Here is a 27,614-nt window from a genome sequence, read left to right on the forward strand (position 1 = left end):
ACAACTTTTGGAAAACCGATTTCCCTGAAATTCCCAGGTTTTCCCAGATATATTTCCCTGATATTTCCAGGTGCAAGGTCACTTACATAAACTGCGGAAGTGATTATTTTTAGTTTGAGCAACACCTTTGGGGCAAACTTACTCAAACCTCACAAATTTCCCTGAGTTTTCCCCGTTTTATTCAACAATTTATTTCCCTAACATTTCCAGGTTCGTTTCACCAGGTTTGCATAAACCCAACATAACCTAACATGCAACAATAAAAAATAATCTCGTACAATCACATTTCAAAATATTTCAGGTAAGGCGACCGAATTACAACCCAAGCCTCAAACCTCAGGTAAACTTTAGGGACTATTCAACGTTCCTATACATCAAAAACTCCAATTAAGTATAAAACTAAACACCTTAAATGCGGCATATTTAAATTAAAGAAAAAGCTAGAGAGAGGGAGGGGATAGAGTTATTGCTTCGTATAACATTACACACAAAAGTGTATGTATCCATAAAACCGCCCATGCACTTGGGGGTCCATCTATAGAAGGCGGGAAAAGGGAAGACCGTCGTCGGCAAAACGCATTTGAGATGGTAATTTGACGCCTACGTCTTATTAATAAAAGTTTCATTCTCTTTAGCAAGGGAAGGTTTCTCGTTTCGTCCCTTCACAATAAACACTAATATTGCCGCCAACTAGCCAGCGAGTCACGCTTTAATAATAGCGAGAGAGTTCAACCAACGCACCATTCCTTTCTAAATTAATTAATTAGCGAATCGCCTCTCTCTCTATCTCTCTCAACAAACCCCTTACAAATACATACGAACGCACATTTCGTCTATAACTGGCTTATTTGCTTAACAAATGACTCGCAAAGTTAGTTACTCGGTTAATTCCCCGTAATACAAGTCTGCTTATGCCTAAGAACCTCCCGTCAATACTGTATAGAATTAGGCTTAACGTTAACCCTAACCCCGAGCTTTGAATACTGCAGCCTCCTAACTTCAAACGGTATTCTCCAATAAGATCAATTCCGAGGAGCGCACAACATGTAGTAACCATACTTAAGTTTTATCTTTGAGAAGGGAAGATACTGGAGTCGAAATCATACTCAAGAAGGTCCTTCCATGCATGGTCGCAAAATTTACACCCTTATCGCCTCTACCCTACTTTAGGCGCCACCTGGTTATATTAACAAGAACAATTGAATAAACGTTAGGCCTAAGCCTAGGTCTTGTAGTGAGTAAGAAAATTACTATTTTTTTTAAATCATAACTATGTTAAGAACTACTACAAATCTTTGGGTTACTGAATCATCTTAATATTTGGGTCTTTTGCATTTGCAACCATACAAACGGGGATACAATTAATCGGTTTGAGAAGTGCCCACGGCGCCTAACTTCTAAAATTAAGATTACACACAAAACAACCTAATTAATTAATTAAGAAATGAAACCCCATCCGTACCATGCATGCACAAACGCGCAAGAAATTCGCCTAATAATTTATGTTTGATATACGTCATCAAGCAGGCATTGAAAAATATGAAATGAATCCATACCATTGTTTGAAAACTATAACGTCGGTGCAGAGCCCTATATAGTTGGCAAGGAACTCAAGGGACAGATCCAATTTCCGGAGTTACAAAGTTAAACCGAAACCCGGAAAAAGAGTATAATAACAACAACACGCAACCAAGATGTCGCGCAAAAAGATCGGGACTTCGAATTGAAAAGTTCCAATCCAGTCGTCGAAACTGTTTAATCCAAGAGAAAAAAATATATAGCAACTTTGTTTTCGCGACAAAAATTCCAATGAAGTTAAGAGGTTTGTGGAGGAGAGTGTTTTTCGCGACTTTGCGACTGCTTGCAACACCGCGACATGAGGCTTTAATAGAAAACTAACTGAGAAACGTTTCTTGCCTCCAAAAAAAGCCTTCTTTTTTCCCAGTAATAACAAGGATTTTGAGGGGTGACAGAAAGAAGGGAGGGGGATGGATATAGAAGAGGGTCAAATATGGCACATTCCCTGGTTCCCGTTCCCATGCAACGTTTATGGGGATCGAAATGATGAGGGACTTTGCAGACCGACCGGGTGCTTGTGTACTATGTCTATGTGGTGCCCCGCGCCTTAAAAAACAAGGATTCCTTGTGAAAAGTTTTTTCTCTTTCCATACAAGTTTCAACAACGTGACGTGGTCTGGTTCCTATTTATACAATTTAGCTAAGCCTAATCGACCCCTACGAGGCTTAGTGTCCATATAATTTACGCTTGGGTAGAGTTGGTTTTAGCTAAATTTGAACCGGAAGCGTCCATTCCAAGATTAAAGAACAAATTTACGGACGCTACTTCATTTACAATGACAGTTAATATCCATAACCTTTTCTCTGATTCTATAAGAGATACGGGGAAACCCTTTGGGTACGTCATAGCCCTACTTCTTCCCTTTCAGACGATACCAAAAATTGGGAGTTCCAACAATCGGTGTTCGAGTAATTACGCAGCGCGTTCAGAACCCACGTCGTGAAACAATTAACTTCTGATTAGGCCTAGCTATCCAAAAACAGTGATTTAACTCGCTATACACTCTTCGAAGTAAAACGCAGTAGGGTATGTCTATCAGGGGGAAAAATGGTCACATTGAAAACCGAGACCAACCAAAGCATGCAAGCATTGCAACTACGGGGGAGTTTATAAAAACCTTTAACCGGAAAACACAGTACTCCCGCGTCTGCAGATGTCTCAAAAAATAATACTAAAACCTCACCGCCCTCGTGTTACTCGACACTAAAGTTAATATTAATTCGTCGAGTATAAATCAAGGCTTCCGTTTAGTAAAGTAACTCGAGTCGAAATCCGGTCGCGGTCCTACCAACAGGAAGTGAAGTCAAGGAGACTGCGTAAGCGAGGAGGGGGAAGAAAAAAAGGCAAAAGCCTGGAGACCGATAAGTGCGGTGCGGTGCTGTACAAGTACCAGAGCAGTCATGCACCACCATGGAAGGGCTTTTATTTATACCATGCCGTCTAAGGTTACAAACGTAACGTATTAAATATGTAAAGCTACCGGTGGTGCGGTGTACTGTTGCTGAGCCTGCGCCAAAAAAGTGCAACTGGACATCAAGGGATCACATAAGACCGCGCGGCTGTAAGATGGCGCTCTTATATAAAACTAGTTATTAAAGACAGTATAAGGGTAACGACTTATGTATCATCTAAAGAACGATGGGTGTCTAAGCATAAAACGGAAGGATTTTCCAAGACTTTACCGCCCGTCGAGACAGGTTTTACTTCAAGTAACTGCTCTTTTAAAGGCCAAATGAAATGGAAAACCTTAAACTTAAAGTGTACGGACAGAGTGTTGTTACCAATTATTTGTGACATGCGCAATTCAAGTTCAACCGCTATCTAAAACAGAATGATCAAGAAAGATCAAGCGAGGGAAGTTTGGTTTAATCTTATAAAACCAAAACTACTGTCCCATCGTCAGCGCCGATATTCTATAGCTCCGAACATGCGCAGTTAAAACTAACGTCGAAAAAAAGACACGTGACACGCTAAGTTTCGCTAAGAGAGACTTTTACAGTATACTGACCAAAATTCATTTGCTTGACCAATACGTATAGACTAAAGGGAATGCCAACCAACTTTGATGGACACAATAATTCATCACTTCCCTTTTAAACTTAACCTGAGTCTCGTTTCAGTTTCATTCGACATCCCTTTAATAAATGCGAATAAATTCAGATATTCTTAAAGAAAAATTGAGTTTTCAAAATAAACTTACACAAATTTCGAGGGGGGTAAAGAATTAATCGGTACTGCGAACCCGGATCAAAAAAATAAAATAAAATTGAAAGCATCTATACTGTACATACCTATCTACAGCCATTGATAAAAAACTATCAATGAAAGACGATCGAGAAGATTTATGAATAAAAAGGGGTAAAGAGACATCAATATGCGCCAGAAGTAATTTTTCATATTTCTTTTAAATCGCGTGACAGGAAAAGGACATTATTATTATTATTATTTTAGTTTTATTTGAAAATCTATCTATACTCTAAAGCGAAAGCTCCGGTAATTTTCTAACCTCTTGAATGGAAAACAAAATGTGGCTTTCACGTGACAAAAGGGGTATACTCTCTTGGCTTTTCTTTTGAAATTTTACATCCAAGGCAAAGATGGATGCATTGTTATTAAATAAAAGAGCGCGAAAAAAAAAGAAAAAAAAACCGCAGTTGCCGAATATTACGGAGAATAAAGAAAAAAATTGGGCGTTACTTAGTTAAAAACTTGATTTCTTTATGGAGAGGTTTTTCAAAATACTACGCTTTTTAACACATTTAAAGGCACCCACGTTTTACTTACGTCGCTTAAAAGCTACTTCGGTAGCGGAGTTTTAACAATATTGGATAAATAATATTAATTTATTTATTCATTTAAGCCATTCAAGGCTAAGACGATTAACCAAATCCGTATACGGTAACATAAGTTTATAATATATGTTCCTACCATAAGTACGACACTACCTATACAAGTTCGTAATGATACTGAGAGACTTACAGCTCGAGATAACTAGTTTTAGCAGAACGACAAGCGAGAATTGATAACCTACACACTGTTAATTTTGCAGGACTTCCATCTAGGTCCTATTTAGTCTGTACTAAGCCCAAATTTGACAGCCCCAAAACCAGGCGTCGCTTTACCTCAAATCTATGACCTACCGCACTCACTTCATGACAAGCCCCAGTTTCTAAGTTACCAGTGACAAACTTATTATGGAACATATCTTATGAACTTATGGTACATTTATAATCTCCCGAAACAAATAAATCAATAAACCGAATTAACCACCACCATCGGTGTGATTATTTAAATCATACGTAAACCCCAAAGGCAAACGTTAAACGAGCAAACCAAAGTTCAATTATTCGGGGAATCCCTTAATTCCCAAAGTCTTTTCCACAATTATAACCTCGACGACCCCTTTTATCGGCAATCAAACAGCCGTGAAATCGTCAAATTTACAATATTCCCTATCCCCACCCGGGTAGCTCTATCATTTCTATAAATTCCAGTCTCTCTCCCATATCGACGACTATAGAGTCGTTTCATCCCATGTTATCTTCCCATTGGCCGTAATACAGTCAAAGGCAGGGTACTGAAATCACTCTATACATCGAATTTGTAACGCAACGGAGCTGGAAGCCAAAAATTCCCCTCTTCATTCCTAAATGTTCAGCACATCATGTTCCCAGGGCATCCCACAGAATGTTAAGCCTAAACATCACCTAAACTCTATACACGCGATAACTGAAGTAGGTAAGCCTAAAGTTGACATAATTGGACACTCAGAGCTGCTGTCTCTCCAATTATTAGCGACGACTGGACCATGGTTTGAGTGACATCGATACAATCTTCTCTAACCTAATCTCCTCTCTAAGGGAAGTTTATGCTGGAGTAGAAATCATACTCTACAGAGCTACACGAGAGGGTCCTCACGTATGGTCGTAAAATTTACATCCTTAGTACCCCGGTTTTAGGTTTATGCATAAATTATGCTTAGGTACCACCTGGTTATAGCAACAAGAACTCTATTTACCACGTGACTTAGTAAGTAAAAATTTCCACGAAAGGCATGCTAGGAGTTTTAAAGAGCACCCAAACTATACCACTCCAGAATAAAACGTCCCTCCTCCAAGTAGTCCAAGCTCTAACACCTCAAAACATCATGGATAGCGACATTACAAGCATTCCCCGCGTCACTTCTATATCCCCTGTTGGTAAACCACCAAAAACCCAAACAGGCTAGGAAAACTTAACGTTTTCTTCGAGTAACAGACTTCTGGTATTTACCCCATTCCCAACCAACCCTTAGTGACTTAACTTTAGCATTTTATAACCTTAGTTTCACGTACTTCCGTTAGTGTGGTATGGTATGGTATAGCTTAGCTAGAGGCGAATTTTCGGCTAGAAAATCCACAAAATTCAATCGGAAATCCCTACACGCCGATTTCATTCCCTTTCCCTGTTCACTCTCTCTCACTCACTCTCGCTCTCGCTCTCTTTTCCAAAACACATTTCGATTTCGACTTGGTTCTCGGGTCCTGAGGGCCAACAAAAGAGCCGTGCAGGGAAGAACGATAACGGTTTTATACGTAAAATCGTTACCAAGAGCGATACAAAATTTTCAATCTCAAAATAGTACCAAACTTCAAACGCTTAAACAACGTTACTCCAAAGGGAAACGTTAAACGGATAGTCTATAACTTCAAACTGTGGTCAACACTCCGAATGGAAAAATGATGTAGAGGAACGTTACGGGCTAAAAACTTTACCACTTGCACGCAGCAACGGGAAGAAGGGAGCCATGGAGGCATGCAGTTGGGTGAAGCTTCACCATCGACGGGTCAAAATAATAAGGGGGTGACTCAGACTTAACTTTTAAAAGGGGGAATGAGAGACAGAACGTGGTGCTGGTGGATTTAGTGGAAGGAACTTTAGAAGCAATTCCCAGGTTAAATAGACGCCATCGAAGCCTAATAAGAGCTTGCCTGTCAAAGAGCAAAGGCTTAAAAGGCGGAGGAAGTTTGCCCTTACGCTAACATTTCCGGGTGAGAAGGAACTCCTGGTGCCTATAGTTGTTATAGAGCGTCGAAATTTCAGGGATTTATCGAATTGGGAATAGAGAGAACCATCGAAATTGTAAAGGGAAATGGCGCGAATTGAACGGGTCCAGAAGATGGAGGTAGTGCCTGGCAACACTGACTGAAGAATAGAAAGATCATTCCCGAACACGCGCCCAAATATCCCCTTTAAACTAACCAAAATAAAGAAGGTTTTTTTTTTGGAAAAGCACGCTATGAGGGAAACCTAAAAATTCCTATATTTTATTCCAGATCATGTATCTTTCATGATTCACGCCCAACTGAGAACTAACAATGGACAGCGTCTCCCTCCCTCCTTACCTACCTACCTCAGTAGGCCCCTCTTTGTATGCTGTACAAGAAACGATCAATTCTAGACAAAAAATAGACAAGTTTTCCACCGGTTTCCCTCAAAAAACTAGGCCTACCTTCAGTATATACTTTTGATATAAATTTTCAACCATGTTGCAAAGATCCCTTATCATCATATATTTATCTACAAGACAAGAAAAATTACGCCAACGTGTACGCCAAGAAAAATATTTCATTTCTAGCGGCAAATATTAAAATGTTTGTCATCAACCCGGGTTCTTAATATAAACGGGACTCGGTTTTAATTAAGAAAAAAGTTGGTTGACACTTATTTAAACGAGGCAATGAATAATGAGGGTCACATACCAAGATACTACCACCGACTATATTTTGTGTCAAGACAAGAGAGTACCAAAGACAAAAGCATAGACGCGATCCTAAAAGATGTCATTAAACTTCACACGGTCTCCAACTTCATCCTTAATTAAACTCTTAGGATGAAGCAAAATGCAGACTTTGTAAAGCAAGAAACCCACGCGTCCTCACTCTGTTTACGCGCCATAATTTTCTTGGGTTCAGGGCTTAGTCTTTATATCATAAGTTTATAAGATATGTTCTATAATAAGTTTGTCACTGGTAATGGCAACTTAGAAACTGGAGCTTGTCATGAAGTGAGGGAGGTAGGTCATAGATTCGAGGTAAAGCAACATACGCCTGGTGAGGCGCTGTCAAAGGCTTAGTAATGCAGACTAAATAGGACCTAGATGGAAGTCCTGCAAAACTAATTAACCATCCGAGTGTAGTACTTCAATTCTCGCTTGCCGTTCTCCCTCGAACTAGCTTGAGCTGTAAGTCTCTCAGTAGCATTACGACTTATATAGGTAGTGTCATACTTATTATTAAACATATCTTATAAACTTATGTTTACGCTACATCCATCCCAGTTCCAGTGACTCAGATTTCAACACTTATCTTAATTCACAACCCACATAACCCTAAAATATATATAAGAATAAATCCAGAGTATTTCCTACTACGTCTAGGATTTTTAAGGCCCGTTTTAGGCTTAGCTACTCCACCACTACACCACAGGCACAGAGAGGAAGGAATTAGGTATGCATAGGAATTCCGGACAAGTCTGATTGAGATTAAACGAAAAAAAAATATTTCCCCCATAGGAAAGTAGGAGAGAAAACTAGTTATAATAAAAGAACGAAGAGAGGAGACATAAAGAAAGAAATAACTTCGGTATAAGGGGAAAGGCTATTATAATACGCGATGACGTCATGATAAGTTCCTCTCCAAATGTCTCCAGCAGCCACTTGTCTCCTAGGTAAGGGGTCTTTCCCCCTTTTCATATGCAAATACTTACGCGTTAGCGTGGCGTATTGAATACCAACCTTATGTCATTAACATACAGACTCTATCCAGGATCGAAACGTGACATCATGGCGTGACGTAATACTTAAAGGTAAATTCCCACAGAATGTAACTTATTTTCAAAATGTTTTCAGATTTAAACTGGTAATATTATTCGAGTTTCAAAGGAGATTAGTCAGTCTACACTATTACTTCTCCTTTCCCGCCTTTGACTGCATTATTCAGGGTACTCTGAACTAAGGGTTTGAAAAAAAGGAGGGAAGATGGGTAACTTAAGGGCTTGAGCCTTGACGCGCTGCTAATTTTAGGGATTAGAAAGAAGAAGAGAGTCGTTTCAACATTTTGGGTTAGTACCACATAGAGTATTTCGGTGGAATAAGGTGCCTTATCCTTAAGGGCTTTTGCCAGGGATAATAAATTATGTAGCAGACAGCGCGGGGGATGAAATGGCGCGAGAAAATGAATTGATATCGCCCAAAATCCATAACTGGTCCTCTCTCATAATCCAGGGACAATTCGTTAGAATGAATTAAATAACAGAGAACGGTCGAAAAAAAATTGTGAACCGACATTCAGAAATACATTAACTGAAATGGACACTTTTTAGGCATTGTATTAAGGCCCATTCAGACCATAGACTAAAATCTTTCGATCACATCGGTGAAGTCTCTTTGCTCTCTAAATTAGTTAGTCACGTGTCAACCACTACGTGAAACATTCGTGCACGGGTTTAGTTTGAAAATTTTCAATTTCGAATTGCAGTTAGTATCAAGATGGCGCCACGTCATTAGCGCCTTTCCTTAAGCCATAGCTCACTAAATCATGCCTTACAAACGCACGATCAAGTGAGGACACGGAAACGTAAGACTTTTACTTTCGTCTGAATGGGACTTTAGTCACGAATATAAATTAAACCGCAAAATCTCACCGACATTTAATAAAAAAAAACAGGAACTCGGTAATACCTTTTACTATACATACGTAACCAACAAACCAAGCCCATTCAACCAAGTTAATCGGCTTGAATCGAGGCATGTAGTGAAAGGAATCAAATTGCTCTACAGAAACTGGGTTGCGAGAAGAAAAACCTTGACGCATTTTTTTTTCTAGAACAAGTCGGTGAAATGTCATACTTAAAAAATACCGTGGGATTTTCCCTACTCCTTTCTTAGACAAAAAAATATTCAAATACTTTTGGTAAAACGGTGTTTTCTCTAATGTTCCAGTGATTCTACGCGTGGGCGATTTTTCTCCCCCTCCCCCTAAATTTATTTTCATACCAGGCGATGAAATTGCAATTACAAACATACGCGTAAGGTCGGTGCCGAGGAGAAGGGGCAAAAATAGAATAAAAACCAAACCGGTTTTATTCTAGATTTACGACAGACACCATCAAAAATAACCCGCTGAAACCACACACACATACGAGACGCGGTAATGGTAATGGTAACGTAATTACAAAACAAATATTTGCTAAATGGCGTCGGACTACCGGTGAAACATTTGCTCGCACGCTAAATTTGGGAATTAATAAAACACGGCGTGAATAATGCATTATTATTATTATTATTTTTTTTTCCACCAGTAAAGATAAAGGTTTCGTTTTTAATTATAATTGTTTCAAGCAAAAACTCATTCAAAAAATACGTTCACCTATAGACAATTTCATTAATTACTCGTGGAGAAGTGTTCCATCACACACTTAGGTTATTTAACTGGCACTTAGAGGCAACACCAGATGGAGATACCCGAGTTCACAACACGCGGAGGGATGCTAGCCAACCCGGACTGCCTGCCTCTAGCGGTGCTTATTAGCGCGAGGGGAATAACCCAAGAAGATATTTGCATGATTCTCTTCGGGAATTAATGGAATGGTCTATATATATAAAAAAAGTCTGTAATCTCGACAGTTAAGTTCCAATTAAAAACTCTATAAATACCTTTTTTCTTATCGCAATGCAATTACCAGTAATAGATAAAAAGGTTACGTAAAAATGACGTAAGACAAATTCAACGTGCGGATAGATCAATCTAGTATCTACCCCCACATTTTAACTTATTTTATTTTTTTTTTCTAGATATCAAAAAAAGAAAAAAAAACGGGAAAGCCTTTTTAGAAATGAAAGAAAAAAGTGAATTTTTCTTTCTATCGCTTGCTTTATTTTTCGTCATCTCTTTTAAAATCAAATCAAACGTGAAATAAGAAAAAAATGAGGACCCCACCGAAAAAGGGAAAACGAAAAACGTTTCCAGAAAAATCAGCACATTTGGCTTCCGGCAGAAAAAAAGGAAAACTATACAAGGTCAATAGGGGAAAGTAACTTACATGTAAAAAAGATACAAGTGCCAGAAGAATCAAAATGCGGAACAAGGGTTGCGCTGAACCCAACCAAACGCCGGACGGACAGACGGAGAGGACTTGACAATCTACTCTAGTGGCAAAACTACTAAACTTAGAGGCCAGCGGGAAACCTAAGCCCCGGTAATAATGTCATATTTTGTTGTAGTGGTACCTACTTTGTATGGACTATAGATAGCTTTCAGTTGGCGGAGGAGAAGGAGCTAAGTCTCGTGACATAATTTACGCTGCCATATTGGAGGGTTTAAAGCGGGAATGAAGCTGAGACCATCCAACCAATATGACTACCAGAACAGCGGAATGACTTGGGAGGGTGTGACGTACTACTATTCCATTTGAAAGCTCTCAATACTAAAAAATGTCTCGCTTCACGTGGGGTCGCTAAGATGACCTACGAAGTATTTCACTTTTCACTTCCTACAACCGTACCATAATCACTTGACAATCCCATTATAAGAGAAATACGATGGGGAAAGAGATGGGAAGTGGAAACGAAAGAACCATTCGCTCGAATCGTCAAAGCGTCAACTCCGGTCGAGAGGAGGACCAAGAGGTCACAGTTACAACTTGAAGGAGAGTGGGATGGAGTTGAACTTCCAAATTACCTATATTGTTACAGTCTGTACTCCTATACAGAACGGCAACAAAGTCCTCCCAGCATCCTCGTTGGGTGTTTCGGTAGCGTCATACTTGCTACGGAAACATATAAAATGCCCCCTATGTCTTAAAAATGGAAGCTAGTTCTCATACAAATACAATTGCGCCATGTTGCAGAACAATAATCGCCTAGCAAAGGGTAGGAAGCAAGGTACACTGGGAGATTTTCATTGCCGCACATCGCATTGCCTATCATCATTTACCACTCCATCTTACTTCTTTCTCCCTGGTTACAAACCCAAGGGAAAAAACTTGTATAGAGTGAAGAATAAGTCCAAAATATCGAACACTAAATTTTTTCCCCCAAAGCTCTCTCACCATCCTCCTCCCAGCTTCTCCGGATCCTTGTTTTTTCCCTGCATCTTATCACCACCACCTCAAACCCAAAGATGTGGTGCACAAGGAAGCAAGGAGGTGAAACGGAAAGGGGGGAAAAAGTTGCCTAAGAAAATATATATTTTTCGCTATTGCTTTTCAAGAAACTCGGGCCGCTCTGGGAGAGTATATAGCGTGAAAATCGATTCCCAATAAGATTTTATTTTTTATTAAAAACTTTTCAACACGTGTTTAGTAATATCTGCTTGGACTCTTTTCTTGGCATATATTGGGCCTTGGTAACGATTGAAGGGGTAAAAAAACAGGGAGGGATGAATCCTTTGATGGTTTTTAGAGAGCTTTTTTGCATGTAGTTTCTTTCAGCTTCAGATATTTTAAATATCTTTACGTAAGGCGGTTGGTTGCCGGTGTCAAAAGACAGCATCTGAGATTTTTTTTATAATATATATAAAAGAAGGTATAGATATAAAGGGATTTCATAGTTTATTATTCAAGGATGAGAATTTAATCCTTAAAGAGGGGTTTTAATACAGATAGAGTTACTTTTAAAATTTAATACAACAATGTAGGTGTGTGCTCGATACCACGTGATTTATAGGAAAAGATTTTATATTTAAATTAAAATTTCAATTTCCGGGAAAGTAAATTTACATACTGTATTACAAACCCCCCCCCTCCCCAATCAATTAAAATGATTAAAAACCTCATAAGGCTTAGCTCAGCTCCACTTTCTTAAATTACATATAAACCAATCACTTCAGCTCGTGTATGTTAGAATCTCCGAATCCTTCCTTTTTTAACCCTTTTTCTAAACCGCACCGTTTAATGGGCAATTGGGCATGGTTAGAATAAATAAAGGTGAATCCTTACACTACACCGAGAAAGCAAAGCCCACCCACATAAGGAAGGTATCATTATTACACTCACAGACGATTGGCCATGGGTCCAAAAAAGGGAAAAAGATAATACTCGACCAAGAAAAGCAACCAAACTCCGTCTTGGAGAAGCTCTCTTGGTAGGAATAGGCAGAAGTGAGATGAGACTAGAAGTACTGAGCTAACCAAATTCTTCACTCGGCGAAAGTGAGTATTCTTGATAAGACACCAACGGTTGGCCCTCTGGTGGCGGTTTCAGAATTTCCCCTCCAAAACGTGAGACGCTCGCGGTGGTAGACGGCCGAACTAGATTCAAGGAGCCGCGTCCGTGTTCCGCGGCTTTAGGTTGAGGGGGAAGGGGGTAGGAAATGTTTTTGGAACTCGACCAATTTTTTTCTCTGTAGTGTAGGCGCGATGAAAGATGAAAGCGGCATAAAATCCTCAAATTTGTTCACTAGTGCCAGGATCTACTACTACCAATGCTAGAGCCCTTCACTTCTAGTCTCATCTCACTTCTGGTATAGGCCTACTACCATCGCATATTGCAGAACCTAGGCTGTAGTAAAAATAAATTTCCAATAAGCTGAAAAGGGAAGAGAGAAATGGGACCTCGGCTATCTTCTGGGTATGCTTTGAGAAGAACATCCCACCAACCTTAAGTCTGGCGATTTTTTTCTACTTCTAAACCCAAGTGGAATGCCGGGAACGCAAATCGACCAGGAGTATACCCTAGCTAAAAAAAAGACCCTTAAGTCTAAATCAGGGATTATTGAGATTCGAAGGCTAGCTTTGGGATGACCCAAAAAAACAGATAACCTCAGACCAGCTATAGGGCTCACCACCAAAACCGCGTACACAAACTTACAACCAGATGTTCCTTAATTGAAATACTTTCAGTATGCTCACAAGGATTCGTACCACTTTTGGAAAACAGATTTCCCTGACACTTCCAGGTTTTCCCTATATATTTCCCTGGAATTGCAAGGCCACTTAGAAACTGCGGAAGTGTTTTTTAAAGAATAACAACGAAATTTCCCTGACCTTTTTTTTTAAAAAAAAAAACCTTTAAATTTGCGCGAGTCTTCCCAGAAGTTTTAGCCAACAATTTATCTTCCTGACATATCCAGGTTTCTATGAACACCGATATACGTTCATTACTTCAATAATATGAACTTCTAAGTCGGTTGAAGGGGCTTTAAAGCTAAAAGTGGAAGAGAGTGAAAGGGAGACCATAAAAATTACGAATTCTAAACTCGGAATCGTACGACCAACACCGCGTTCCAAAAACAAGGGAAGTATGTTTCTCCGATTTCCAAAACTACACTCGAATTTTTTCAAAGATCTATATCCTTTCAAACGGTACTGGTGTAATAGCAGCTTCCTCTCACAAACAATACCGAATCCTATAGACATCTAACACGAAATGTCATCGCCCTTGAAAGACGATCCCCCAACTAAAAGAACAGTAGAGTTATTTGAAAACCCGGAAACTGAGTGAGAGAAAACGACAGTCCTATTTCAGTCACCAGAAACCTTACAAACGTCAGTTTACACAAGAGATCATACAATCGCGTAAATGTAACCCTCCGCCAAGTTTCCATTTCAGTGAAAACTGCAACGCGTACAGGGCGGATATTATCTCCTTCGAGCGTACACCCAACCCCAAAACGAATCAGTTTTTTAGGCCCTCGCTATAAGCCCATAACGGTCCAACCAAAAATACGATAAACAGTCGTCAAAACTTTCCCCCCCTTCCAACCCACCCCTGGGCCCTGATCGATGATGGATTAGTGATAATAATATCTTCTCTAGACTCTTTTTAGTGTTGCCCTCCAGAGGGGGGAAGAGAGCTAGGTCCATCCATGCAGGGAGCTAGGGACAGACCCAGGACGGACGGATATACAGGAAGAAAATCTAATTGATTTCCGTGTCCCTGAGTTCCCTAGATGAATGGATGCCGTTACCAGGATAACTAATTAAGTAGGAATGGGACAAGACTTTAGGCTGCTCGCTCGTCCCCCCCCATTCTGATATCGCTATTGCTAATTGTCCGAAAGAAGACGATTAACTAAATTAAGAGTATACAGGGTGTTTCTGAAAATTATGGGCGATTATGTTCTTTGGGAAATCAATTTCGAGACGAAAATGTAACTTCTGTCGTAATTTTTACACAAGGGACAGTTTTCTAGTGATGATTTGAGTGTTAATTAAATTAGAAATCATTGTCTTAATCAGTTTCTTAATTAAATTTCAGTGGTCATTCGTAAAATACTCAGCAAATCTAACTCGAAAACGGTGTACCTTGTGGCAAAATTACGATAGAATTTTTGACAAATTCTCCCAAAGAACATGATATCCCTTAATTTGTGACAGACACCCTGTACACTAGCTTCGTTACTAACTTGTCCCCCTAATAAGTAATAAGCGCTAAATTCGTTTCCCCTAATTCCTTGACATATCCCTATGGATTCTTCGTAACAAATATTTGATAATGTATTACATTTCAGATCGCGATTTATTAGTTCTTTCAGGGATAGATTTAATTTTAGGAGTAGGAATGGAGAACGGTTAGTATTTACTTCAATCCGACTCATAAACCACCCAGTATAGAGCCCCTCCCTCCAACATGTAATGAGAAGTTTAAATTATCTTATTGGCTCACTTAAACCACGTTTTGATGACGTTGCTGACGGGGAAGGAGAAAAATACGAATTCCTTTTTACCTCTGTCGCTATGACACGCCTCTACTTTCATACCCCCTCCCCGTCCAGGCGAAGGGGGTCCGTTACTTTAACGCGCGCCCAGATTACTCTGTTCTCTATTCCTATTTCTAAAATTAAATCTATCTCTGGTTCTTTAAAAAAAAGGGCTGCAAAATGCACGTAACAAAATTAATTCATAATTTCATAAATTAACTCAGAAATGACGTCATCCATGAATTTGAAACCTACCACCACACTTCAAACCGGAAATACGGCGGAAACTAACACTACCCTGAACTTGTCAAAAATATAAATAAGAGGCCGGGAAATAATCATAATAAAAATAAAAAAGATTACGCTATAGAAATTAGGTCAATTAATAACATCTACACTTAAGTGACTTCAAGAAATATGAAAATAATTACAGACGTTCTTATCACTAAGCCTAACAAGGTATAGAAAAAGAGAATCAAATAGATATAAACTAGATATCACACCCCTCTATCTAAGATTTGACCTTAAGAACCCGTTTTAATATTTAATTAAAGCCCTAATTGTACCGAAATTGACGGTGTAAAGAAAACAAGAAATCCTGTTTTTGGAAAATTACAGAAGCCCGGTTTTCAAATGACAGAAGCTATTTGCATAAATTAAATTTCCCGAGGGGGAAATTCAAAATTGTTACAATTTTCAAGCGGAAATTTTAATAAGGTAAAAGGCGGGTGCTTATCTTTTTTAATTATATAAACTTATCATATACGTCATGCAGCTTTCGGCTTAATTACTCTCTCCCCATAAGAAAAATTAATACTATAAAATACAATAAGGCACCTGTAATAATAATAATATTATAAAACGTCCTTGAAAATAGAATACGTAATTATTTGTCGATTTATACGTAAAAAAAATATATTTGAAACGAAATTTACCGGTTAGGTTTGTAACTACACTTCCTGTTATAATTTAAACGTCATTTATATCTATATATATTAATCAAAGTCAAGCCCAAACCGCTTTAGCCAGAAGGTTGAAATTTTGCATGGACGTTACTCTTAAGTAGTAGGAGCGCTCTTAAAAAGATTTTTAAAATCAGCCGCCATCTTGCAAAATGGCGGCCAAAAATGTGAAATAAAACCTACTTTACAGAATAACTTCTGCGCATTTCAATCTATTTCACTAATATTTAGTACAGCCGTTCCTCATATCCTAAAGACGGGCCTTATATCTTTTGGGCTTCGAATTTCCGCCATCTTTTAAAATGGCGGCCCGAAAAACTAATAATAAAATTGTAGTGACGGGAAACGCTGAGTGCCTTTGGCTGAAATCGGCGCTAGTATATTCTATATAAGCAAACTTTTTATTTCCCTAATAGTAATTTTTCTCGATAAGCTCTTCGCGGAAAAAGGATCGTTTCCGTCGTCATAGCAACGGATACGGGATTGAGCGTGAAAAAAAAATCTTTAGTAATTACTCAAAATGAGTTTACGAAAAAAGAATACTAATGTAAGCTTAGCTAAGCCTATACCCTAAAACTTTGCTAAAACAAGTAGAAAACCATGGCAGCGTTTAAAAGGGAGACACTGAGAAAAAAATTGATCTAGAGGCAATGCCCCTTGACAAAGTCTATAAAGGGGGTAAGTAACCGCGGTTCATTTCAGGGGTAGAGTGCAATGTAAGGTTATCTAAACAGCCCTAATAGACCATTCCATTAATTATTTGCAGAGAAATAAAGACACAGCCAACGGCAGACGGAGCCTGAGTTCAGTACACGCGAAAGGCTAGCATTGCCTCTAGTGGTGCTTCTAGGCGCCATGGAAATAACCCAAGAAGGCGACCTCCCCGTAACCCCTTGCGCTTCTCTTCTGGACTTAATGGAACGTTCTATATCCAAGCTAGAGATAACGGCGAGGAAACTATATTTAAACACACTTGATGACTGAAAAGCTAGCCAACTTCTTAAGTGCCTTTATCGACCCTGACCTTGCGAATACAGGCGCCAGTCCATGATTCTGAAAATGGACGTTTATACCCGATAAATAATCGAGGAAAAAAAAGAAAGTTACCTAACTGGCACGCGACTTCTCCCTCCAATTGGGAGTCACGTGAATGGGACGTAACCATTTTTAGCGCCCAAAATATTGGCGCGTTTTTACCTTCAATTTCCCCGAGCCAAGAGACAGGTGAATCATCAAAGTGGCGCCCGTCATTGTTACACCCCTATTCCATTCCCGCCTAGATACAAAAACATTATTCCAGGGCCACAGGGTTCGTACAACTTTTGGCAAACCGATTTCCCCTGACATTTCCAGGTTTTCTTCCTACATATTTGCTGCAGGTGAAAGGCACCCTAGCAATTGCGGAAGTGGTTTCTTTGGAGTAATAACTAAGGGATTGGTTATTATTTTGAGTTTGAGGGACCTCTTCAGGGATAACTTACTCGAGCCTCACAAATATCCCTATTTTTTTTTACTAAAAATCATAAATTTTCATGAGTTTTCCCTGATTTTCACTTAAAGGGTATGAGAAGCTTCGTTTGAAAAACCTCTGATTTATATAGCAAAAGATAGAATTAATTACTGTGAATTCAGAAATATCAAGCTTTTAATTCTCCGATTTCTAGTTATTTGGCAATATGCATTTGAAAATGCTTCATATGAAATTATTTAAAATCCACTTTTTAAAAGTCTTTAAGAAAGGCTACAACGTTTTCTTGTTTTTGACGTCACGCACGCGAGATGGTGCCACTCTCTCCGCTATCAAAGCATAGACAGAGCACGAGACGGGTATAGCTCGCGCTCGCTCTCGCTTGTATAGGTTTGCCCGTGTGATGTCATAAACCAACCGAACAAGCAGACAAGACAAAATAATTTATATATCGAAGCTGAGTTTTCGTGATTTTCCAATGGATTTTAAAAATAGAAACTTTGGTTCAATTATATTAAAAACTTTATATTTTGAAAGTAGAGACTTGAAAGTGTAATATAATACCACTTTCGTGCTAAAATATGATATGAAATTGTAAATTCCCATACCCTTTAAAATCCTAAATTTACACGAGTTTTCCCTGAATTTTACTAAAAAAAATTATAAATTTCCATGAGTTCTCCCTGAATTTTACTAAAAATTATATATTTCCATGAGTTCTCCCTGAATTTTACTAAAAATTATAAATTTCCATAAGTTTTCCCTGAAATTTACTAGAAATTATAAATTTCCATGAGTTTTCCCTGAATTTCACTAAAAAATCATAAATTTCCATGAGTTTTCCGTGAATTTTTAGTCAATTTATTTCTCTGACATTTCCAGGTTCTCCAGATTTGTACGAACCCTGAATAATTCTTTCCCACTTTGCCTTTAAAGGGAAAAAAGACTAAAAAATAAGAAAAAAGGGGTATCAACAGTTCTGAAACTCCTTAACGCATCTCAGGATCACGCTATATATCTCTGATAATGGATTCTCAGCTATATTTAACCCCCTTCCTTGGCTATAGTTGCCTATGACCTCTTTTTGACCCTTAACCCTTCTCCCCCCTGCCAGTCTTGATGGAATGATATCGAAACTAAACCCCCTAGCTTTATTTCGCAAAACGGTTTTCTTCTATAGTGAAAATGCAAAAAGAAGAGAAGAAAACCCTGAAAGCTTGGGAAAACATTTCGAAAATTCTTACCATAAATTATATCATTCGTTTTCCTGAAAAGGAGGGTATATATGTTTCAGTTAAGGGTTTTTAAACGCATTTAAGAAGAAGAGGAAATTCAGGGAAAATTTATTTCAAATCCTTTTTTTTTTTTGAGAAGCCTAACTCCTTTGAGATTATTGAGAAAGGGAGGTGGGATTCAATAGGAAAATTCAGCGTACTAAAATCGATAATTCAAGGTGTGTGAATGCTATCGATAGACCTTTATACAGAGACCCCTCCCTTACAATGTTGAGTTGGTTGAAATAGAACATTGCGAGAAGCATAATATTTGAAGTAAACAACGTACAAAACGCAAACCATAAAATTCAAATTAGTTTTAGAGATTTCACAGATAATTTTCAATTTGCACCTCCGACCAATCGCGTAAGAAGTTAACAAAATTCTCGTGGCACGTGTTCCACCACGTGGAATGAAATTTAGCGCGAGATTTGATAAAAGAAAATTGCGCGTGATGTGACAGACAATTTTGGCGCGAGATATAGAGCGTGTCACGTGAATTTTGTTAACAAGAAGGTAGGGCGTTACGTGATTGGTCCGAGGTGCAAATTTAAAACAATCTACGAAATCTCTCAAACTAATTTGAATATTTTAAAATCTTTCCGAGGTATATATTTCTTGGATGTTTAACTATGCAGATTTTTCTTATAATTAGTAGAAGAATCGATAAGAAGGCAGTTTATAATGGTTCTTTCATGCAATAAGTACAGATAATTGATTTTACAGAGATAAACTCTCAAATTTTTATAAAATAATAATAAAAACAAATAACATTTAGTAAATCCCAACTTCGCAAATACAGAACGCGTTCGTTCTGTTTCAAGTTATAAACATCTGGGGAAACAGACTCGATCGAGACTAAAGAGCGGGAGATTTCTGTGGAAAACTAATTAGTTTCAAAGGTTATAAGGCTTCCTTTCCCCCATAGAAAATTAGAAAGCTTTAGAGTATACTCAATAAATCAGGATCACCTCGGAATAACCTAACCTCTTTCTCCTAATCAATTACAAAGTCAGCTAGCTATTAATACGGAAGAGACTTTCGACGGAGTTACAGGTTTTGTAGAACAGAAAGAAAGTTTAAATTTTCTGTAAAAAAAATATATGTCCTCTATCTTCTTTCGGGTTTCCCTTTATCCTAAAATGGATAGTTCAAATTTGACTTCGGAGGTTCCCGGGCAGGGCCACACCCACGGTTTGGTTAGGCGCGCCTAAATTATTGCGTAAAAGATCTGAGGAACCAGCATAGTACGGCTCTGTTGCGTCTCTCAGTATAAAATGAACCCGAAAACCATATAATTCCGTTAATATTTGATAAGGAGCTGCATGCCAAATATAATATTACGTTTCCAAATATACCCCGCGTCTAAACATTACGTGGTCTCCGAAATAAATTAGTCTGAAGTAAACTAGATACGTTTATTTATCTAGAAAACCGAAATTTGGGTCAAAATCACTCCCAATAATAAACGTTATCTTTTGTAAAATTTCTTAATAACTGAAAAAGGTGAATATTAACGAAAACGAATGGACTTCTGTTATAATAACTCTGGCTCATGTTAGGCGCGAATAAAACTCCAGTTCATAAGATATGTTCCATCCATAAGTTTGTCACTGGTTACAAACTGGAGCTTGACATGAAGTGACGTAGGTCATACACTCCCGTAAAGCGACTTAACACAGACTAAGTAGGGACATGGAAGTCCTGCAAAACTAACCACCGAGTGTAGTGCTTCAATTCTCTCTTGTCGTTCTGCTAGAACTAGCTCAAGCTGTAAAAAGTCTATCAGTTGCATTACGAAGTATAAGTAGTGTCATACTTATGGAAGGAACACATCTTATAAACTTATGAGAATACGTAATGGTCTGAACGGTATATTACTTTTAAAAAGAGAATGTTGGCTCGCTTCTCGTATACATATATATTATATAATTTGTTAAATTGGAAAAATGGTATTAATAAAATAGCTCACGCGACCAATCTGTCTGGAGTCTCTTGTACACTCGAGTTGGCTGTCGGGCGCCAAATTGACGTCATATTAACAAATAAAAGAGAAGACATTTCTTATACAGTATATCTATTGCCTAAGGTATAGCATAAACACTGGGGAACCAGACGAGGAACTAAAACGAACTAAGTGAAATTTAATCTTCTTCATCTTCTTCTTAAAATTATAAAGACTATATTATTAATTTGAATGAAAATTAATATCCTCGGGGGCAGAGTAAAGACCTAAAGATGATTTCTTTATATTAACAACTTCTAAGATTGCGAAAGAAATTGCGCAATACCCGCTCGCAATTTTCATATTTAAATTTCAATTCATTTTCCAGATAATAAAAAAAATGGGGGAAGTGGTCATTATGAAAATTACGAAATGGTGGAAGTCCATAATTTAGAGGGAAAGTCTATTCCAAAGGTTTGGTTTCTGACTGTGTTATAGATAACTTGCGGACAAGTGTTGCCAGTTATATAATAATCATTCAGTTCCAAACCTGCATGCAGGCGATGAACCAATAACAAATTTCTGGCAACCCTGAAGTGCATGCGCAATTAAAGTTATCTAATAAATGCTTTACATATTTGCCCCTGAAGTTAACTCACTGCTCTATGGAATGTCACTAACCATGAAAATAGGCCTAATTCTGTTTTGGCTGGGATAGAATCCTATGACGTATAAATATAAGCAATATTCTAACTTCTGGTTATGGTCTTTTGAATCAACAAATTTTACTGAACGATACTCAAAGACATAAAAAAAACTAAGCTCATTACGGTTGGATTACGTAGGGAGAGGAAATTTAATACCAAGAACCGTCCATTCCATTTTCTAGAACAAAATTTTGAATGAAAAGCGAAAAGGAAAACTAGCCGTCTCAACAGACATCACATCACGTTCGCTGACGTTAGGCAATCGTATTTCCAACGGTATGGCACCATTATGTAACGCCGAATAAATGAATAAAAGCAAACAGGGTTCATACAACTTTTGGAAAACAAATTTCCCTGAGATTTCCAGGTTTTCTCCCCATATATTTCCCTGAGTTTTTCCAGGGTTTTTCCCGCATATGGGGTATCCTATGGAGCAAAAGCAAACGAAGTAGGAGGGGGGGGGAATAGGACTATAATGTAATCGAAGAAAATCCCCGTATCTCTAATATAACAAGAGTTACGAGCCTCCAAAGTTTAGTGTAATGTTAATCCTATAGAGGGGGGTATGTTAATGAAGATTTTGCTTAATTACTTGGCCCCTGTTTGACGCAAATTTCCCTGATTTCCCTGAATTTTACTTAAAATTCTAATTCTCCCTGAGTTTTTTGTCAAATATTTATTTCCCTGATTTTTCCGGTTTTCCAGGTTTGTATGAACCCTGGCAAAGGTCGGCTTATTCAAATAGATTTTGGGGTTTCGGTCCTACCAAATTTCATACTCCCGATAAAATAAGAGCATATATATAACGTCGAAATACTCTTACGGAGCAATGCGTAAAATAGATACGTATAGATATATATCCCCTTTTTTGTTGCGTTTTGCCATTTTTTATGCAAGAAGAAAAAAGAGATAGAGCGTCTTAAAAAGAAAGTGCGTCCAGATGTTTTTCTAAAGATCAGCTAGGATGGAAAATTCACGTAGACGTGAACGTACAAGAAGACCCCTACAATGTAACATTGGATATTGGCTTCCTTACAATAACAACTTTGCTTTTACCCTATTTCCGGAAAAAAGAAATGGAGGGAAATTCTATTTTGTATTTATTTACATAAATAACTTTTCCTACGAAATCTCAATCTCCTTCCATTCAGTTGATTAATTAATGAGGACAAATATTTACAGAGCGAGAAAGGTTGCGTATGTTATATTTTATCAGGAATTTACAAAATAATCTTAGGAATAGCCTTGGAAAATAAGAAATGGGCCGATTATTTCTAGTGTCTGATCCATCTGTTCCCAATGAAGGTTTAGGGTCATCACCCAAAACAGTTCCAAAACTAAACTGACAGCTTTATAGTGATTACTAGGGCCTAAACCTAGATTTTGTTTTTTGGCTTCTAACGTTAAATATTTCTCCACCCACGTATGGCGATTCCTTTGACGCCATAACGTTTTATAACAAATTGTTGAAGGGGGGGGCGAATAGAGTGAGAGACAGCCGAACAGAACTTGTCCAGCAGCGTGTTTTACAGTTTATAGAGTCCAATATGATGGGGGGTAAGGAATGGACCGTCATAAAACGCTCATCAAAAACTAGTCGGGGAGAGGGGTTTTGGTAATAGGGAGGTCAAACGCCGCTGTGACCTTTTTTTTCATTCTCTTACTCCCGCCGTCGTGTGGAGGAGTGTGGGGACAAGGGTTTCCGAAATTATTTTTTGATCTACCCGCATAATAACACACGGGTTTTAGCCCGCCCTTAGAGCGTGTCTAATTCGAGAACGGACATGAATTTTCAATGATTTTCTATGTTATACTCTGGGGATGATCGTTGGCTAATGGTTTTCCAGATTTGGAAGTTTTATTTTTTGGTTAACACCCTAGTCTACCACCATTAAATCAGTTTATGTTTTTGTTTAAGCTAATTTACGTAATTGGGGTACAAAATAGCGTAGTCATTAGTTTATGAGTATGGCTGGTAAATAAATGAAGGAATATTTACCTATTTTATAGTCTAATGGGGGCCTAACTGGTACTGAAAGTCAACCTTGGGTTTATAACAATACAGTAAATTTCAAACATTATTTTAGTCGAAATCAAACAAACACGCGCCTTAATTACAATATTTAACCCTTCAAAGCCTCAAACAGTAAACCCCCGCCCCCAATATAACCGGGCGCGACTTTACATTTTGGCCTACAAAAAAAAGCAAACTTGGTTCTTGAAAGTGACGAAGCCAAGGCTTAACATCTTCATTCTAACACGAACTCATGCTTGCTCGGGGCAGCGATATTTTTTACGCGTTTTCTTATTTAAGATAAGAATATATGGAAATTCAACGTAATGTTTTACCTTTCTGTAGACGACATGTTGCACGAATCTCCATACAAAGATAATCCTATCCAGGTGAAAAAGACGAAGACATCACTTTTATCCGCCCGCCCGATTTACGTTTCCAACCGAAACTGGTCCATTTTCACGTCTAGACAAAATGTCAATAATTTTCAGATTTTAGTTAGCGAAGATGCCGGTAGGGACCAGCACCCGCTAGGTCACTGGCCCGCAGCTGTTATTGAAAATCATTCTTTCCGAGTTAGAACGTTCAAAATAAGATATCGAACTTTTAACAACTATAAACTGATACTATTAATTAATTAAATCACGCTTTATATTACCAATTATCACTTCCATTAGGCCTAACTTAAACAGTGAAATAATTAACGCGTCATTTCCATTCAAGAACAAGATTGAAATTGACCTTATTCGGTACATCACCGCACACACTGGGTAGCAGCACTATACAGTGCGCAGTGCTGCCAGCTTCCCGGTTGACCTTACGTCTTTCCAGCCTAAAATAACAAATTTATAATTAATTTTTCGCGTTAATTTTAAATTGAGTGGCTAAATTAAATCTACCTCTGTACAGACAGTTTTTAATGAACTGCGAAGAATATTTTAACAAATGATTAATTCTTGAAATAATATTTTATAAACCTTGGTTGGTCAGCTTCAGAAGAAGAAGTCTAGAAGACAACACCCTCGCTAACCTGTTATTATTATTAACAAAACAAAAAGGAAAAATGACAACACAACACATAAAATCCAGTAAATAATAATAATTATTACTTTGTTATATAATTCATCGCGTAAACATAACGAATCTATATTCTAAGGATCAAGCAACCCTGTTGAGAAGCCTGATGACATTTCCGTGGAAGGTTGGCGTAACAAGCTAGAAACACTCCACATACAACGAGCTGACATGAATAAATTAATCATGAATTACTTAGTTACCGGTAATCTAACATCGTTTTTAAAGTAAAACTAACGTGATTAAGATTAAAGTTTAAACGATTATAGAAGGCTTCAAGGAAGCGGCTGATAAATTTCGTTTGGAATCTGGTATTCAACCTTCAGTTGAACTCGATACATTAGACCAGAGAATAAAGATAAGAGATGCCATTCAAAATGGAAAAATCCAGGAAGCAATAGCCCTGGTCAATAGATTACATCCTGAACTTTTGGATAACGATCGTTATTTATTCTTCCATTTACAGGTAAAACTACTAATTAATAATTATAAAGCAAAATTTAATTAATAATATATGATAATTAATATTAATTATCACACTTAGCAACAACATTTAATCGAGCTGATCAGAGAAAAAAATACGGAAGAGGCTCTAAAATTTGCCCAAGAAGAATTAGCGGAACGAGGAGAAGAGAATCAAGAAGTTTTGGCCGAATTGGAGAGAACTTTGGCTTTATTAGCATTTGATGAACCAGAAAAATCACCATTTGGTGATTTATTGCATCGTTCTCATCGGCAGAAGGTCACAAATAGAAAAAAACAAGCATAAGAAATAAAAACTAAAATGTTTTTTCCCATCGTTATCGTTAGGTTGCGAGTGAAGTTAACGCCTCCATCTTGGACATGGAAAACCGCGAATCAACAACACCTAGACTGGCGATTTTATTGAAACTATTACTCTGGGCGCAAGATGAACTTGATAAAAAGAAAGTTAAATACCCCAGAATGTTAGACCTAGCCACTGGTCAACTTGAAGAACCGAAATAATCAACTCGTTAATTAAAAAGATTGTACTTTATCCCTCCAATCCCCAATTAGTGTTTCAAGTCCCATTATCTTTCAAACCTTGTATAAAAAATAAATAAAAACGTCTCTTTTTCTACCAATTAATGATTAAAGCTTTGTTTATCAAATTTAGTACGATTGTTGATTGTTTTTTGTGTGAGAAATTTCCTGTAAACTTTGTAAAGTTAATTAATATTATTTTTCATTAAAAAGAATTTTTTAATAGCGGCAGAAATTTTTTTTTGTTAAAAAAGAACGAGAAAAAATCACTTTAATTTTAATTTTAACATAACATCGTGAAATTTTGGAAATGGCAAAGTAACGATTGCAATTAACGCTACGCTGTTGTCACGTGATCAGTAACCAAACATATAATCCATAGTACGAGAGATTAAACTACTTTTTGTCGGGGTGTTTGAAGGGTTTTGAACCTACGATGGAAAATTGCTTAGAAATTAGCCTTATTCCTGATCAGCGCCACCTACCCATAGCGGTGACTTTGAGAACTACTGTAAGCGGCAAGCCAATCAGATGTCGCTAAAATCTGGTGACGTCACTGACGGGCACTCTCGTCTCGGGTCTTACCAAAAATGACGTCACCAGATTTTAGCGACATCTGATTGGCTTGCCGCTTACAGTAGTTCTCAAAGTCACCGCTATGGGTAGATGGCGCTGATCAGGAATAAGGCTAATTAATAGTAATGTTAAAATACTGATAAAATAGTTACATTTCGTTCATTACTAGATGCTTTATAAGCTTGGGCTAATGGTCTTATATTATTCGCTCTAGAACCATCTTCGGAACGATTTAATCTCCAAGAAACTGAATTTTCCTTCCCCGATTCATCCATAATTTTCTTTTCAATGCAAGGTTTGACTCCAACCATGACGGAAGATCCAAAGACCTTTCCATTTTTGCTTAAAGCTTTCTTCGCTTGAAGTTTCGATTGATAATGAATGTGCATCCAATTTCCATTTGGTTCAACCTACGGATAAATCGCGTCAAACCTTTAAGAATCAATTAAGTTATTAGACATTACTTTGTGCTCGAGAATGGTGCCATATTGAGAGAACTGTTGCAAGATATAAGACGCGGCGGCCGAAGGAAACCTATTAAAACGAATTTATAATCTTGGAAACCCAGATTTGATGAAACAACAAGGATTGTCAATATGATTTACCCAAAAACAGTGACCCATGTTTCGTCTAATTCATCAAAGTGTTCTTCACCTTGCGTATAAAACGGATCAATTTGAGCTGGTGACGATCCTTTAGTAAGATCTCTCGCGTACTGTTCTTTATAAGAAGCATTTGGAGTACCAGTAAATGACCCGGGTCCAAATGATTCGTTAAACTAAAAGAATTTATAGTTTACAAAACACGAAAAGTAGGCGAAACCTCGAGTAATTACGCTTGAATATTCCATTATCTTTCCATCCCTATTTCCCGTTGAAATAGGGGACATCATGGTCTCCAAAAGTCCCACAACTGGTGGCCCAGTGCTGGGTTTCACCCCACTCATTCGACCACTACCAAACGTCCTGGTAGGCGTTCTATTTGACGTTGGGGTTAATTGATTGTGACCCATTTGATGAATCGATACATTTCCTTGATTCGTTGGGCTGGGATTTGACGGACCAAAACTTCGTCTTTGTTTACCGGGGCTTCCAGCCATGGGCCAAATACGTGGACTCGACTGAAAGACGTTTACTAATATTTAGCCTAAAGTGCTAAGACAAAGGGCAAAAAGAGACAATTACGGGGGAAAAGGCGGTTGATGGGTCTCCGATTAAATAACTGGGGAGATATTGATTAACTGGTCCACCTAGAGGACTACTTGCTGGTGACATGGTCATTGGTTCCGTTCGGGAGGTATTTAAAGTATTGTTGGCTGCAATGAAAAGTAAC

At 38.0% G+C, this 27,614-nt stretch overlaps 3 protein-coding genes across 7 annotated transcripts in view; 1 reads left to right on the plus strand and 2 right to left on the minus strand.

The window, feature by feature from the left end:
- RhoGAP93B (MyTH4 and RhoGAP_KIAA1688 domain-containing protein RhoGAP93B) overlaps window positions 1-24,376 on the minus strand; it is a 45,599-nt gene extending 21,223 nt beyond the window's left edge. For 3 of the 5 annotated variants that reach the window (XM_089862568.1, XM_089862564.1, XM_089862566.1), the window contains exon 1: window positions 23,963-24,128. In XM_089862568.1, coding sequence (XP_089718694.1) covers window positions 23,963-23,979 — 17 coding nt within the window. In that variant the 5' untranslated portion in view covers window positions 23,980-24,128. Of the gene's footprint in view, window positions 1-1,556; window positions 1,870-23,962; window positions 24,129-24,285 lie in introns of those variants that run through there. The other 2 variants (XM_089862565.1, XM_089862567.1) reach the window with 2 other exon arrangements.
- A 4-nt stretch (window positions 24,377-24,380) lies between these two features.
- Hou (GID complex subunit 8 homolog protein Houki) lies at window positions 24,381-25,839 on the plus strand. The gene is made up of 5 exons (XM_089862574.1): window positions 24,381-24,715; window positions 24,784-24,906; window positions 24,971-25,167; window positions 25,246-25,443; window positions 25,512-25,839. Exons 1-5 carry the CDS (start codon window positions 24,691-24,693, stop codon window positions 25,686-25,688), a joined length of 720 nt encoding a protein of 239 aa, XP_089718700.1. The 5' UTR covers window positions 24,381-24,690; the 3' UTR covers window positions 25,689-25,839.
- Window positions 25,840-26,062: 223 nt separating this feature from the next.
- Nup35 (nucleoporin 35) lies at window positions 26,063-27,556 on the minus strand. Its single transcript, XM_089862414.1, has 6 exons — window positions 27,467-27,556; window positions 27,118-27,402; window positions 26,888-27,060; window positions 26,747-26,816; window positions 26,435-26,692; window positions 26,063-26,137 (listed from the first exon to the last, which is right to left on the minus strand). Exons 1-6 carry the CDS (start codon window positions 27,554-27,556, stop codon window positions 26,063-26,065), a joined length of 951 nt encoding a protein of 316 aa, XP_089718540.1.
- Window positions 27,557-27,614: the final 58 nt, after the last annotated feature.

The sequence above is a fragment of the Phalangium opilio genome, unplaced genomic scaffold, assembly GCF_054372755.1.
Source record: "Phalangium opilio isolate 3A_F unplaced genomic scaffold, DU_Popi_V2 ptg000540l_1, whole genome shotgun sequence".
Classification (NCBI taxonomy): Eukaryota; Metazoa; Arthropoda; class Arachnida; order Opiliones; family Phalangiidae; genus Phalangium; species Phalangium opilio.

Coding starts and splice junctions, on each gene's coding strand:
- Hou (XM_089862574.1), top strand. CDS start 24,691: ATGACAACACAACACATAAAATCCA. Junction 24,716..24,783: donor AACACAACACATAAAATCCA/GTAAATAATAAT, acceptor CTATATTCTAAG/GATCAAGCAACCCTGTTGAG. Junction 25,444..25,511: donor ATCGTTCTCATCGGCAGAAG/GTCACAAATAGA, acceptor CGTTATCGTTAG/GTTGCGAGTGAAGTTAACGC.
- Nup35 (XM_089862414.1), bottom strand. CDS start 27,556: ATGTCACCAGCAAGTAGTCCTCTAGGTGGACCAGTTAATCAATATCTC. Junction 26,693..26,746: donor GCACCATTCTCGAGCACAAA/GTAATGTCTAAT, acceptor ATTTATCCGTAG/GTTGAACCAAATGGAAATTG. Junction 26,138..26,434: donor CATCTAGTAATGAACGAAAT/GTAACTATTTTA, acceptor TTTCCATCGTAG/GTTCAAAACCCTTCAAACAC.